Source organism: Watersipora subatra, chromosome 3 (assembly GCF_963576615.1).
Source record: "Watersipora subatra chromosome 3, tzWatSuba1.1, whole genome shotgun sequence".
NCBI lineage: Eukaryota > Metazoa > Bryozoa > Gymnolaemata > Cheilostomatida > Watersiporidae > Watersipora > Watersipora subatra.
Genome location: NC_088710.1, coordinates 54,669,675 through 54,685,085, shown reverse-complemented (window position 1 = coordinate 54,685,085; position 15,411 = coordinate 54,669,675). Strand labels below are relative to the sequence as shown.

At 37.7% G+C, this 15,411-nt stretch overlaps 1 protein-coding gene across 1 annotated transcript; it reads left to right on the top strand.

Moving 5' to 3' along the window:
* Positions 1 to 656: 656 nt before the first annotated feature.
* On the top strand, positions 657 to 15,398 carry LOC137389583 (transcription factor ETV7-like). The gene is made up of 9 exons (XM_068075634.1): positions 657 to 989; positions 1,117 to 1,230; positions 1,876 to 1,992; positions 3,783 to 3,908; positions 10,366 to 10,533; positions 12,404 to 12,580; positions 12,679 to 12,780; positions 13,197 to 13,338; positions 14,532 to 15,398. The coding sequence occupies exons 1-9, from the start codon at positions 788 to 790 to the stop codon at positions 14,986 to 14,988; spliced, it is 1,605 nt and encodes a 534-aa protein (XP_067931735.1). The 5' UTR covers positions 657 to 787; the 3' UTR covers positions 14,989 to 15,398.
* Positions 15,399 to 15,411: the final 13 nt, after the last annotated feature.

Sequence of the window (15,411 nt, the reverse complement as noted above, 5' to 3'; positions counted from 1 at the left end):
GTGTTACTGCAATACAAAAAATTTATATAGATTTATTAGGAAAAAAAGCATTTGTTTGACAGACAAATAATTAAATTCGTACCAGGTAACAACATCCTAGCTTTAGTGACAACACCTATCTCCTGTGCTTTACATTAAACATTTGGACCATAACAGATGACAGCATTGTGGTTTTAGAAAGTTATCTATAATGCTATTGTTTATGCAACTTTATTTGCTATAAATTATGTGACTGTTTTTATGGTCTGTTGAGGTTAAAAGAATGGCCACTGATCCCCATATTCAAGAATGATATCACAGAATTAGCATGCAGCACTTCCAGATTTTACCAACACATGTCCTGGCAAGTAAACTTCATGTTAACAGCTTAGTGTAATAAATCATTATTTCTCAACTGTGGTGGTCATTGCAAAATTTGTGATTACGTCAATGCTATAGCATAATCTTTGTGCGTCTTTTATACACTTTCTGTGAACATGAAGCTCGATCTGTGATGGTCTATAATTTTATACGCTAGCTTCAAGTATTTCAGCTGTGGCATTAAAGGCTAGGAAAGAATGTATAAGTTGAGCAAGCATGAAACGCTATAGCTTCCTGCTTATTGCTATTGGGCGAGACATTGTCAACAACCAATCATAGTCACTTCTTCCATGAAACGAGTAGGATGTAAGATGTAAGGCTATGTGGTTGGCAACAAAGGAAAAGAACAGTGCTTTTCTTACCTATATTTCGCTCTTGTTTCAAGCTAATGACGGTATAGGTGGCTAGATAATTATTATATATCGACATGATGCAGTGGACTGAGGGTGCTGCAAACAGACAGGGATATAACAGTTCATCTCCTGAAGTATCATCAAGTGTTACTGGAAATGCAACTATGGGGACTGGTGGAAATGTGAAGAGGGAAACTGGTGAAGTTGGACGCACTAGCTCAGGCTCCACGGATCATTTACAGTTTTGTCTTAACATGCTGCCGCAAAGTTGCTCATGTAAGCTCGCCCATAGATTATATATTCGCTGTAAATAACTGGGATGTGTTTATTTATTTATCAACTGAATTATTTTATGTGGTTGTAACTGTTAGTGTGATTATAATTTATAGTTTATGTTCTTTAGTTTGTGGCATCCATCCGTTGCAATGGGGAAGAGAGGAGGTGCAACAATGGCTGAAGTGGTGTATTAATGAGTTCTCTTTTACGGATGTTCAAGCTGAGAAATTTGCAATGAATGGTATGCATATTTGATGATAGAAAAACCTTTCGTCAGTTTTGTAATCACTGGTTTTTTGTATGAGTCAATAAATGCTGGTAAACATGTATTTCTGGCATGTTATCAATAAGCAGTTTTGAGATACAGCCACATCTGTCAGTGCGCAAAGAAGTAGGCCTATGATTAATGCTGACATCATGGTTAGTTGATTATTCTCTATCAAAACTTCGCTGCCCTCTCCGAGCTTGTCATCAGCACCAACTTTTTACACTTTGTTCAGTCTTTACATAAATTGTTTGCCTGTGATGTTTGTATATGCTTGCTTTCCATTGCTCAGGGGAAATGAGTCAGCCAACAACAGTTGAAGGAGATTGTAGGCGGAGTCCAGAGTGCATACTGTTGTGATCTTATGTATTGTAGTTGCACACGTTTTCAAGTTCCTCACCCTCTATTTGCATGGACTAATAATAATTATCACTGTTTGACATTCATACTCAGTTTTCTTAGATATATTATATAGATATATTGCGAAAGTTTGATGTAACAAATAATACTAAAAATTTAATTTTGTTCGGTTATGAATCTCGGCAGCACCAATTTAATAAAATATATTTGCTTCTCACTACATGAACTTGTGGCAATTGCTGAGTATTTGGGTTTCTACAGGCAAAGCTTTAATACTACTGAAAAAGGAAGATTTCATAGAGAGAGCGCCGTCTGCTGGAGACGTATTGTTCAATATCTTTCACAAGCTTTTAGAAGCGCAAAGTAAAAACAACACAGGTAAGTCGACAAAGGTACGCAGTGTCATCTACACCGCTGGCGATCAAATTCCTATAAACTAATGATTCACAGCAACTGTCAAAGTTATTTAAGTGCCCTATGTTTTGGCAAGAACTCTGCTTGGCTAAATAATACAAGTAAACGAATGATCTTTCATTTAAAACAAAAAGTAACTTCCTCCTCACACGGAGAACGATTATTTTTAGTCAGTTTTCAAATTGCAAATGGCGACACTTGTTTTACTATTTCGGTCACCACCTTACTGGATGACCTGATTTGTTATAATGTGTAAGCTGTAGATTACATAATAGACAAACTCATAGACCCTCACTTGAGGTGCCAAGCATTACCTCGCTGGTTTAATTTTTACTGATGACAGTGTCGGACGAGTTGGCAAGATGTTAACTCTTTTATCCAGTCAATTTTATCCAATTAATTTGTGTCTATGCTTTTTTATTTTGAGTGAATTTTTTTCCCGTTTTAAAATTAAATTTCCCAAACTGAGCGCACCTCAAATTTTTGAGAGAGCTGATGGTCATATGTTATAACTGGATAAGTCATTATAAAACTTGACTAGCCTTGTACTATGAATAGTGACTACTTCTCTGGGTCAACTACAGGATATCATTACCATTTCCCTTCAGCAGAAATTTAACACTTTTGCCAATTTGTGACATCACATAAACAGATTATGAGAATTGTTTTACAGTTTCGCAATACCACAAAGTTCGCCGTCAGATTGGCGCCATTTCTTGCTTTTATCGTGATGATAATAAGCAAATTATTTATAGTCCATCACCATAGGTGACTTTTCATACCATTATTTTAGTAGGTCAAAAACTGCTACATGCAAAAAGCTGCCGTAATGCTGCGTATCGCGTGCATCAAGGAAGCTGCCTCTGCATTAATGTCTGCGCTTGGAATACTGCTGTCCATAATTTATTAGCGGCTTGTTGTTGGATGAATTATTAATTGAGGGCAAACAGCCGATAGGATGTGTCCATATCTCCTATCTATTTCCTGGGAAAGGTTGCACAGGAAATAGTCAATTTAATCAAGCACCTGGCAACCTGCCTCGGCTACCCAGTCACAATAACATTTAAATGCAGTGCAAGCCCTTATCTATATCATGCCTGCATGGAATTAACTTCTCTAGGAAATGCTGCAACCCAATGTTTTTTCTAGCTTTTGATCCTTTATGGTCAGCCTTATTGAAAGTTACTTTGCTGGGCAGCGCTAGCTGTTGAGGAAAGATAAATGGAACAGCTGGCATCGTCAGTTTAAATCTTGCGAAATACAGCTTATTTTTAAATTTCTATGTATGCGTAATGTTATGGGATGGGAATTTGTGGTTGCATGTTTTTTCAAAATTGGAATAAACCATTTTGTTGGTGTAGAGGGCATGCATAGGCTGGCCTATTATCAAAAAAACCCAATTTTAGTCAATATGTAGTCGCCAAATTTAAGCCTCATTGTGTGTTAGTCCCACGCGATCGTACTTCATATAATTGGTTTATGCAAAACTTGTATGATAGTGATTGGTTTATGCTCAAAAGAATTAAAATTTGATTGGCTTTTGTTGGATTCGTATTCTGATCAGCTGCTTCATGCAGATGGACAATATCAACCAGAACAAGGAAATGTAATAACTCGTTCAAGCTTATATAATTTGATGGATTGCGAAGAGCCAACTGTATCACTAATATTCTTTGTGAGCTAGTCAAATACGTGTGAATCATCATGCAAATCAGACTTATTGTTACCTATAATCCATATATTTGACATTGTAGCCATTCCATCACTGTCTGCAGCGGGTGTGGCTGAGCAAGCCATTATGTTGAATCTGATGTTGACAGCAAATAACCCATTTTTTCCACACAGCCTTTTTCCTGGTTTTCCTGCAGTCCCTTTTCCAGGTAAGTTTTTGAAACATGTTTAGAAAAATTTGATTCTTTCTGGTCTCATCTCATTGAGATGTAGCAAAGGTAATTTTTCACATAAGCTAAGTTTAACACAATTTAATATATTTGATAAGTTTTGTACTCAGTCGAATTAAGTGGGTATGGAAATGACTCAAAATCACTTCTCAGTATGCAAATGTAATGCTGCTTGGCAGTAACTCTTCCGGCACCGCAGCGTTACAGTACTGTTGATAATCAAACAGGATGCAGTAGATAGGGCATGATGACTGTTTCTTTTTCTGCTCACTAGGGCATCCTATAGTCGAAGCTGACATTGTTGTGGTGTGATGTCATCATCCCTCACATGACTAGCGTTTTTGCAGTCTGATTGTCTCCTAATATATGTGGAAGACGCATAGCAACTTGATCCGTATCATTTTCCTCTATTTACTCTGATATTTCATCCCTGTCACCGGATGTATTTGTATTAAGAACTCATATTAAGGGAGTGCAAGGCTCAAGGCTTGCGGTTTGAAGATATACAAAATTAACTGTATTTGTTTGAACAAGTTGGTTCATGCTAAAAGGTGCTTGAAGCAGTCGGCTAATAACCCTCGTTGTCAGGATCATGGAAGTCATGTTGCAGCTTAGCGCCTTCACAAAGCAGCTTGGGAAGTGGCAGGGAAGTAGCTGGGCTAAAACAACAATGACCCGCACCTCCTCAAAGGTCCCATTGTATTTAGCCAAGCTCTGGAGAGCTATTTTAATAACCTTTATAAGGATTGCTAACTCGCTAGAAAGGAAATGTGGCTGAGATAGGCCGATTGGCCAATACTTCCATCGAGTTACATTCTTCAACTACTGCCTCATAATTGTTTGCTTTCAATGCACTCCTTTTGTTTGAGGGCTTGAATTTCCGGAGTTATTGAAGTGTGAGTTTTTTTGTTGCCGCAGTTGGGAATGGCTGAGGTTAAACGAGTGTCACCGACTTACCATTTAATAATGCAGAAATATGTTGTTTGCCACCGATATAGGTACACAAACATCTCATAAGGGTATTGACAAAAGCCATTGCTGGGTGATTCACTAGTACACGATTAGCAATATCCGCAATTAGCATCACAGTGGAACAAGGACAAGGCGGTGAAACACGATCACTAGCTCATAGCTTAGCTCCTTTTGATAATTAATTTAATAATATATGGAAATTCACACTGAGTGTAGACTGTGAACAGGATGTGATTCCAACTGGAATCTAGCGCTTTGCTAAGGCAACAACAAGACACAGCATCCGTGCTGATTAATTATCCCAGTGTAGTTCCATTGCAACGGGGCCATGGCACATCCTTGCTGATAAACTCCATCCTTGTAAATGGATGGCATCAGTGCCTAGCTTATGGCATCACATCACACATATGTGCCGGGACAGAAGGTGCTCATGCAGAGGCCAAGTGACACGGGTGCTAATGGCGTCTCCGCTCTAGCAAACTACCTTAGTCGTTTATCGGTAAGGAAGCAGAGCTGAATAAGGAGAAAGGAATCTCCTAACCCATATAAAATAGTGTCTAAATGGGGTTGCGCAATCACGTAGGTAGAGATAAATAGCTACAGCATCCTATTACTTCCTTCTCAGAACATCAGCTATTCCATTAAGCCTGGTTCACACTATATTGCCATATGTCGGTGTGGTCCTACTAGCAATTATTCGTCGATTATGTGAACCGTAAACTGAAGGCATCGGCGAGACAACGCCGGATACTTTGGGAAAGTTTGTAGCTGTCAAACTTTCCTGATAGTTCACCGAGCAGCCACGACAGCTTGCGAAATGGGTACCGCTTCGGCGATGAGTTTGGTCGTCGCAGATCGCTCGATCCATATTTTCTTTTAGTGCAGCTCCTGCGCGACTCGTATTTCATCGTTTCCGAGACCGCATTGTAGGAGAACGTTATGCTGTAGCTATTTCGCTGATGTAAACGCGGATGGGTTTGTGATGGTGTAAACATTGTTACTACTGATCACTGAAGTATTGTGGCATCAACCCCGACATACTGCGATATAGTATGAACCAGCCTTTAGTCAGCCAACCCATTTGAGAAATGTGGTCAACCCAAACCAGCTGCATTTACAAAACGTTCTTTAACAATTCTAGCGCAGTGACTATGAGTAGTTTCTCAGGTGTAGAGCTGTCTTGCGGAAGTATAGGACTTAGCCCCGATCAATAGCTACTACCTGCTCTGACAAATTCTCAATGTATTGATTCTCAAACAGACATTCTGTCTCCGCTACAAGTATTTCGCTCTTCCATTACAGCGCTGTAACAACTTGGTTAGCTGCTTTACTCTGGAGCATTAACAGTTTTAGTCAATTTCGAGCCTAACATCTACAATCACATCAAACCTAAATATTCAACTGTCTCAGGATCACAGGCTATTTAAACGATCACTTAGATGCGGCATGTTAACATTTGATTAACTTAGCAAAGTTCGAGGGTGGATTTCATGTCATAGTTTTTCGTCGATACGGATACCAGTATGTTTAGCATATGCTTTCGATAGCATCATTGCTAGGGCCATGTTAGTGTTTGTTTAGAAGGCTTTTGTATCACTCGTTCGTTTCTCATTGGCGTATTCTGTTTGCCACAAGCGCTCTTTTTGTTTCTTGGAAAGTTGCTGAAAACAAAGACGTTGCGATATCTCCTTTCTCTTGAATAAATATACAACTAACACAACTATTATTAAAAAATATTAATTTCGTAAAAAGCATTGTGTGAAAAACTATCAGCAGTGGTGCAGTGGTGCCATGTTGATGGATTCTCAAAAGAACTAGCAAGGCCAAAATCTACATCTTGATAAATATGGCAAATGATAATAGTCAAAAGCCAGACAAAGGCAAAAAATGTTGGTTTTAGTTACAGTATCTTTGTCAAACGCTGTTTGTCATTCTTTGCTGCCACTCCTTATTATATAGACTGAGGACCTATCATAACTATTGTACTTGAATCACATCCGCGGCACACACAACACCCTAGATAATTCCTATAATTGCAATCTGCAAGCTACATCCTGGTTAGTACAACCATAAACAGTGATGTTGCAAGAGGTGAGCGCTGTAAACATCAAGCATGTTCCGAGCGTCCATGTTAACTGGTTATGAGCGCAGGTAACTGGGAGCTGTTGCAAAAAGTGTATTTATGCAGACACTTTCAATAAAACAGTGATGTGTATGGTCTCAACGACTTCAGCAAAATTGCTGTAACAAGTTCGCTTTGTTACCCAATAACGAATGATTTGTTTCTGAAGTTATTACACTTGTGCTTTCCATTTATGTTCAATAACTGTATTGCGGTGTTGGTCAGCAATTCACATTGGATATCATCAAACTAGTTAAGCACTGGCCTCATTGTCTGTGTCATTCCGAAATCTTGTTAGTCTTTTATCTCTAACTAACAAAGACCCAACTAATCTTTTCCTCAAGTTGAAAACTTCCCCCTCCGATGCATTGATAATTGCTATCACGAGTTCCATGAGTTGCCGTATGTTTCCTAGTTCACAAATTCTTTCCTTGCGTTTCATGCGTTTATCAGCATTCTTATCAGCTCTTTATATTATGCTCAACTTCATCACTTGCCGTTCATCATTGCCCTTTGCAGACACATTTGGCACAAACTGGCATCTGATCTCCGCAAGGGAAGTGGCATGATAGTGTTCCCGCTATTGTCACTCCATTATTGCATCCTGTGTAAACGCGCCTTCTTACCTCTTCTACTTCCACAATCTTTGAAGAGCTTGTCATAGCCCTTCCCATTTATAATATACACGTCATCACCAGAACGCGTTGAGAAAAAAGCAAGGACAGGTTGTTTTTGTTCTATAAACGGTAGTTTTCTCTTTGTTATTACCCAATACACCTTTAGTATAAATGCAGTTTCAAAACTTCCAGCTTTTTTAAAGCGAAGCGATAAAACTGGGTCAGTCTCAAGTGCTTATGACGAACATTTGGTACCATGGTGACAGATCTTCGTGACGAAACACTCACCACTTCCTCATTTATAATTCCCATACCTAAACTGTCTCCGCCAGGATGGTGACGTGTCCTCAAGTAGGTCATATACCTTGACAATGTTGTCGCGTCTTAAATGCTTCCGCGGAGGGCAATAGCCCAGCTTATACTCATTTATGTCATGGTCGCTTCTTCTCTCTACACATTTCATTACAGACTTCAGGTCATACTGCTAGCTTATCGTTATTCACCCAGACAGAAATTCATTTCTGTTGTTGCCTTTTTGTATTTTAAGGATACCACTGACTGGCTGGGTTTTCTTGGCCTTCATAGGGTTCTACCAACATAGGCCAGGGTTCATTCAAAATAGGCCAAACGCTAGGAAAATGTAGGTCAAACGCTCAAAATCATCTAATTATCCGAATTGAGGCTTTGTAGCAAGATGGTTTTCAGAGTTTTTTTCTCTGTAATAGTACAAATAGAATAAAGACCAAAAGCATGCTTTACTCCAGCTATTTCTGAGACTCTCTCGGTACTGATTATGAATAGTTTTACTAGAACTATGGCTAGACTTATCTTAAATGAACTATTAAAACTAAAAATGAGCGATAATATAGGCAATAAGAATAAAGGTTGTTCATCAGGCATAAAGAACAAGATTTTTCACACCGATTATCAATTAAGAAGTTAACATCAGTCAAATATTATTGAGACATGCTCTATTCATCAGTAGTGATGGCAAAATGACAGTAATGTTCATCAACAATACTGTTATTTTATTGCGTATTTTACCTGTTGGGCCCAGCGCCTCGACTAGCTGCTGTGCTACTGCGCATGTGGGCCTCAATAAGTCCTAATAAGTCTCAATGCCTTAATAAGTAGGAACTAAGCTTTCATTTATTTTGTATAACTCAATCAATATTATAACCATATTTTCATTTTGCCTAATGTTATATTTCTACTAATTGATGAAATAAAACACACACACCTGGAATTCTGAACCTTTTTTGAAAACCTAAATGGCATAGTATAAGCATTCTATGTAGTAGTGTCGCTGCTGCGATTCTCTAACCTTGTGGCGATGGCCTTTCTGTCCTTTAAATGCATACAGTATTGCTGTGAATTACTCTCCAATTTTTGATTAATAATTCTGCCATGCAATATCAAAGATTCTTCAAAGTGGTTTCCATTGAGTCTTCACCCAGTTATCAAGCGTATATTTACTTTGGTTTTATATGTTTCTACGTCATTTCAGTGTTGCTAGACGTTTAAACATTGTCTTCAAATAAGTTTTGTTAATAAAGTGCATAAGTGAATAAAGTTACATTATGTTTGATTCTCTTAATGCGAGCCCAACAGTAAAATTAGTAAACAGGGTAGACATTTCTAATGGATGTTTTATCGAACGTACTGAATGATTATTTAGTTTGTAAATTTTGTTTACAAACTAAACAGCTATCAAATACCTGAGTCTGCTATTTGAGAAACTCTTCATCTCGGATTTATGAAGCAAGCTTTTGCTTCATCAAAAATCTGCTTACACCGGCATCATTAAACTAGTTGGATGAAAAAATTATTAGCCCAAATGAAATGACAAGTATGTGATGTCATGAGTATGTGATGTCACAAGATCTGTCCTACGGCCATTTTCTAAGTGCATACTCATTAATTGAATAAGTCTGGTATCCAAAATTTTGCAATGTGATTCATGGGAGCAAGTTGTTTGAGATGATGTTTTTACTGCGCATAGATGACTAGCAATTTGAGTTTCATTACACTTGAATCAAAGGGGCTTGAACATAGTGTTTTGTTGGCCTTGTGTTTGTGATGAAAGGATGTTCTTGCGTAGCGTCTAGACGGTGCAAGCACTTTGATTTTTTAAGAGAGTGTGACACAAGAATTCTAAAACAAAGCTGTGACAACTCTTACATCTTGATTTGTCCCAAAACTTAATTTAGATTTGCATCCCTTGAAAACCGACAGTTGTATCGGTGGTAAGATTTTGTTTCTTGACTAATGTTAGGCTATCTTTTAAAAAATTCTATATAAATATCGAATAGGAAAATAGTGCACTAATAATGCATCTAAGCTAATGCACTAATAATGCACTAATAATGCATATAAGCTAATGCGCTAATAGTGCACTAATAATGCATTGGTCTAACTAGCAATGGCAGCACTCTGAATTTGTAATGGACTTGCGCTACTACTGTATGTCGGCAAGCCAAATGATTAAAAACCATTTTATTCTGAATAGAACTGAAGTAGTCTGCTTTATAGACATTCTTACAATATTTATATACTTTTCCTTTGTCAAACCCCTTCAAAGGTCTCTCTTACAGTTTTTTGCTTTATCAAGTATCACGTTGACATTTCCGGCATCATAATTGTATCATGTATATAATTGTATCATGTATCTTAATTTTTTACCTACACTTACTGATCTGGTAAATAGTGGCATCTTTGCTTTTAGGTACCTTGCCCAGAGCGAATCTCCCTATGACCCCACCATCAACTGGTTCACCCGGACAGTCCCATGATGTGTCGGTCACCCCTGCTGTCTCGGAAAATACTTCCAAACATGTCAGCAGGAGTCATTCGCAGTCTCCCCGAGAGAGTAAATATACCCATCATACCTCTGGTAAGAAAAGTTTCTTTCAATCAGTCACATTGATATTCCATCTTATCATACATGTATGCTGGAAAATGCTGGCAGCGTTCATTATTATTACTATATATACATGTATATAATATGTATATAATTTTATATATAGAGAATTGTCTCCTCACCCATTTAGCTCAAGTGGGTAGTAATGGTTACCCAAGCTCGAGTCTCCTAACAGAGGCCTTGGAGTTTGAGCACTCGCCTCAAAATCTTAGCTGTTCTTAATAGCGGCTTTTCTGCAACTCACTTGTGTTGATTGCTGCTGGTATTTGGCTAAGCACATTTGATGTTCGGGTGTTACACCCAATACTTCACTGACTAGCGGAATCACAGTTGCTCTTGCATGCCAGCACTTTTTAATCTCCTCTCTGATTGGAAGATATTTCTCCAGTTTGTCCTTTTCTTTGCAGGCTATTTTGTAGTCATTGGGTACTGCTATATCTTTTATAATAGCCTTATTGCTCTTCTTGTCCACCACTGCAATATCTGGCTGGTTTGCCATATACATATACTAGCTGAATGCCCGGCTTTGATGGATAATAGAATAATTAACTAATGAATCTGATTAACTTACCTGGAAGGTTAGATCTTTCCTAAAATCTTCACTAAAACGATACCCACGTTTTGGGCCAGTATCGCTTATCCGGGAGTATCGCCTAATGAATTCATGGTATGCGATGTGGCTTAATGGTTAAGTTCGCTGCTTCTTGATCGGAAATCTCGAGATCAAATCCAGTGCCATGCAGGTTTTTCATTACTAGTTTTTAATTGCTATAACTGAACACAGTGTTTAACAAAAAGACAAACATTGAGATTTATATACAGTGAAACTCGGATAACTCAAACCTCAAGGGACCGAGCAAAAGTGTTCGAATTATCAGAGCGTTCAAGTTATCAGAGCACTGTCACAAGTCCATGTATTTACTTATTTATTAGTAGATACATGTACATATACAATCTATAATATAAATCAAAAGCACAAATGGCTTGTTTCAAATTAAATGCTTCTAATGTAAAGTTTAAAACGTTTTTATCAAAAAGTATAGAGATTTTTCTATCACTTGAGATTGGTTCGTTGTTTGAGGTGATGTTATTGCCAGGACGTTTTTTAGATTGACATTGACAAAACTTGATCATTGTTGAAATGCTCAAAAGAAAAGACATCAGTACATATACAAACTATAATATAAAGCAAAAGCACAAATGGCTTGTTTCAAATTAAATACTTCTAATGTAAAGTTTAAAACGTTTTTATTAAAAAGTATAGAGATTTTTCTATTACTTGGGATTGGTTCGTTGTTTGAGGTGATGTTATTGCCAGGATGTTTTTTAGATTGACATTGGCAAAACTTGATCGTTGTTGAAATGCTCAAAAGAAAAGACATCTTTTTTTTTGAGCGTTTTACCCACGATCAATTTTGCCGATTTTTCTTGAAGTTTATGCAAAGATTACCTCACTTTACTTCGCTTCCGAAGGGCGATCGCTAAGCGGGTGTTTGGTATAAATCAAATTTCACCAAACCTTTAGAAAAGTCGTTGACAAAAATATTTTGCCGATGGTGGTAATAACGACGCTTATGAATTACGAAAAGTTGAGGTTTACCTCTATGGCTTAGAATAAAGTGATTTTCTAAAGCGATAGCAACCGTTTTGGTAGCCGTTGGGCAAAAAACAGTTCGAATTAACAGTGTTGAGTTCGAGTTATATAGAGCCATTTATCATTGCGTGGGAACGGACCAAGCAAATCCATTCGAGTTAACCATGTGTTCGCTATATCCGAGGGCGAGTTATCCATGTTTCACTGTATATGGGTATGAGATATATATGCGAATGTATCTCATTTTAGACACAATGTTCTCCTCACATCTGCTGGCTGGAGAGAGTGAAACAAAGAGTTTACCTCCAGGTTCCAGCATGCCTTCTCTTCCTGTACCAGAGTCAGTGATCAGAACCAACCACAGTTTTCCAATTAGAAAAACAGACACTATGGAGATGCTACCCTCATCACCGAGAGCAAAGAATGGTGAGCTTATACGAATTCAGCTGTTCCAAAACTACTGTTTGATCTACATGTAAGCCATCGATGGTGGGGCATCCATATGGTATATATTTTTGTTTCAGATTGTCGGCTTTTATGGGAATTTATTAGCAAGCTGTTAAAAGATGCGAGTTACACAGAATACATTAAATGGGAGAATGCTTCCGACTACACATTCAGAATTGGTGAGCACTCCGTACTTTTCTCTTCAGAAGAGATTATAACTATCTGAGAGTTTATGTAGAATACGATTGCAGGCCATTGTAATCTCCCTTTAGAGATGCTATGGTCATAGAATTTAGATAATCCCCATGTGGTTAGTGAGTTGTTGTTGCTGATTTACAATGTCCTTCCGGTCTCTTCCTAATTTATTTTCAATATATCTGTCATTGTATGCTCCTTCTACCTATATCCATAGCCATCTATATGAGTTTGATTATTAATATTGTGTCTTTTGATACACTGAGGTGCTGTGTTTAAAATTCATGATACCGTTGCAAAAAAACATATTGGGCTGGAATCATACTTCAAAGTTCATTTGCTAAGCTGTTTTTCCTTTTGAGACTATATGATTGAAAGACATCGATGGCTAAATTTTTAGTGAACCCAGCGCAGCTTTCTAAGTTATGGGGAATACAGAAGAATCGAAACAACATGACATATGAGAAGCTGAGTCGGGCGCTGCGATATTATTACAGAATGGATATAATAGAGAAGGTACCAGGAAGGCGGCTGACTTACAGGTATGCTATAATATTTTACTTCCTTCTTCTGCTTCACATTAATTTGCTGCTAAATGAGGCGCAAATCCTTAACAACATTGATCATCGGCTTTTGAGTTTAGGCTTCGCATTTTTAAATGCTGAATCAGCCAGAAACATGGAAAAAATGTTTGTTGTCAGTGGATCAGATGAGGTTGTTTTATGGCAACCAAACTCGTGTTACGTGAAAATGAGTAGATGAGTAGTCAGCCAGTCGATGGGAAGTACTAAGTAACGGCCTCTCGTGTTAAAACCCTTTTGTTCAATTCACTAAACAATTCTAACAATCCCTGATTTCTGTTTTCTCATTTTTTATTTTGGCATGTAATGAAAGACATCATTTTTTTGATTTTCATTAATGCCAATAAAAAGTTATACCTACCTACATTAAAGGCATTTGCGAATTATTTCGACACTAATTCTATCTAGTTGATTATTGTTGCTTTTTAAATTTTAATAAAATGTTTGTTATTTATTTTAAAATATCTATATAAAATTATGCCGTTTTTGTTCTCTAACTTTAGGAGGCTGAAAATTAAATTAAAATTAATCTCCTCCTACAGATTCGCCAGCAACCCATTTATCACTCTGATATGCAGCGCAAGGAGTTATTTACTCTTATCAAGTCCTAAATCAACAGCCCCTTTTTTCTAATTGTTCATTTTTTTGTGTAGATCGTTGCTCTATCTAAACCTCTAACCAGTTTTAGTTGAATATGTGCTTCTAACAGTATTGCGCATGTCATCAATTTGGTCATTTCCTAAAGTCAAGACTCCAAATTTGTCATCTTAAGATGGGATGAATGAATATTCATAAAATTTACATGAAACTTGTGACCCGCTTGCGATTATTATCCTAACCGATCTGTGTAATGAATTTTTTTGCTAGTACTTAGCACCCATCATATATTACCTAGCTATCTTAAATAATGCCAGGTGTGGCAGGTTTCTGCAAATATTACGTCTGTTATCCTTATATTTCTTGTTGTCCATCTTTAATCAACTGTCACTCTACGTCACCACCATCGCTGTAAGAATTAGAATATTAATGAGATGCTACCTAATCCAGGCGAAGGCAAATTATGCGCTTATTATCTCACCTTGCGCAACTTTTTGAGTTTTTGTCATTATGATTCAAGCGGAAACAGAGTTAATAACGTTGTTGTATTCATGCAGGTTCATGAGACCACCCCATGAGATAAAACGAGGCCAGCGAGGTGCAAAACCTGGAGTACCGAGAAAGTCTCGATCGACCGATGAAGAAACTGAAGAGCTTGATGAAGTTGAGGCGATGGAAGCGGTAGAAGGTGAAATGATGGACGACGATAACCGAATCCCATCGGTTGACTATATACCACCTATCAGTCCCCCACACGCTTACTTTCCGAAGCGAGAAATGTCCAGTGACAATATGCATCCGATAGACCTGGTTCGGCACCAAAGACATTCCAATGTATTAAATCCTCCTGATCTCACTGACACTCCGTATGCGCTTACCAAGGCAGAACCCTTGATGTCGCAACTCAGCGCGACCGCCACAAAACCATCGCTCAGTCCAATGATCAAGTCAGAGGTGTCAGATTGGGTGACGGCTCAACATAAGACGGAGAGTTCACCTCACATTCACACATAAAATTATGCGTGGCAACCCGTCACCTATTCTAGCAAATTCCGTTTAGCAGTCTGAAATTTGTTGGCAAGCATTTCTTACTTCGCCTTCGATGTTTATATATGTTTGGACCATTTAGCTAAATCAGGCAGGCCTGGTCTAAAATATTATTGTACATACAGATTTTTCATATTTCATAAAATGACTTTTTTGGAAAAACGTTCCGGAAACTTATAATACTATTTGACTCGTTATGCAATAGAGATCAAGCAGTTAAATAAAAATGCAAAATATTGTTATTTTTTGTTAATGTTTTCTCTAAATGTAGGATATTGTTTTTCCTATGGAAGATATATTTTTGCTACTAGCACTCAACTGTCTTCGTGTTCTATGAATGGACAAACTTCAGACAATAGAAATTTTATGGACTGAAATTCTTTTATTGAA

Coding starts and splice junctions, on each gene's coding strand:
- LOC137389583 (XM_068075634.1), top strand. CDS start 788: ATGATGCAGTGGACTGAGGGTGCTGCAAACAGACAGGGATATAACAGT. Junction 1,231..1,875: donor TGAGAAATTTGCAATGAATG/GTATGCATATTT, acceptor GGGTTTCTACAG/GCAAAGCTTTAATACTACTG. Junction 1,993..3,782: donor GCAAAGTAAAAACAACACAG/GTAAGTCGACAA, acceptor TTGACATTGTAG/CCATTCCATCACTGTCTGCA.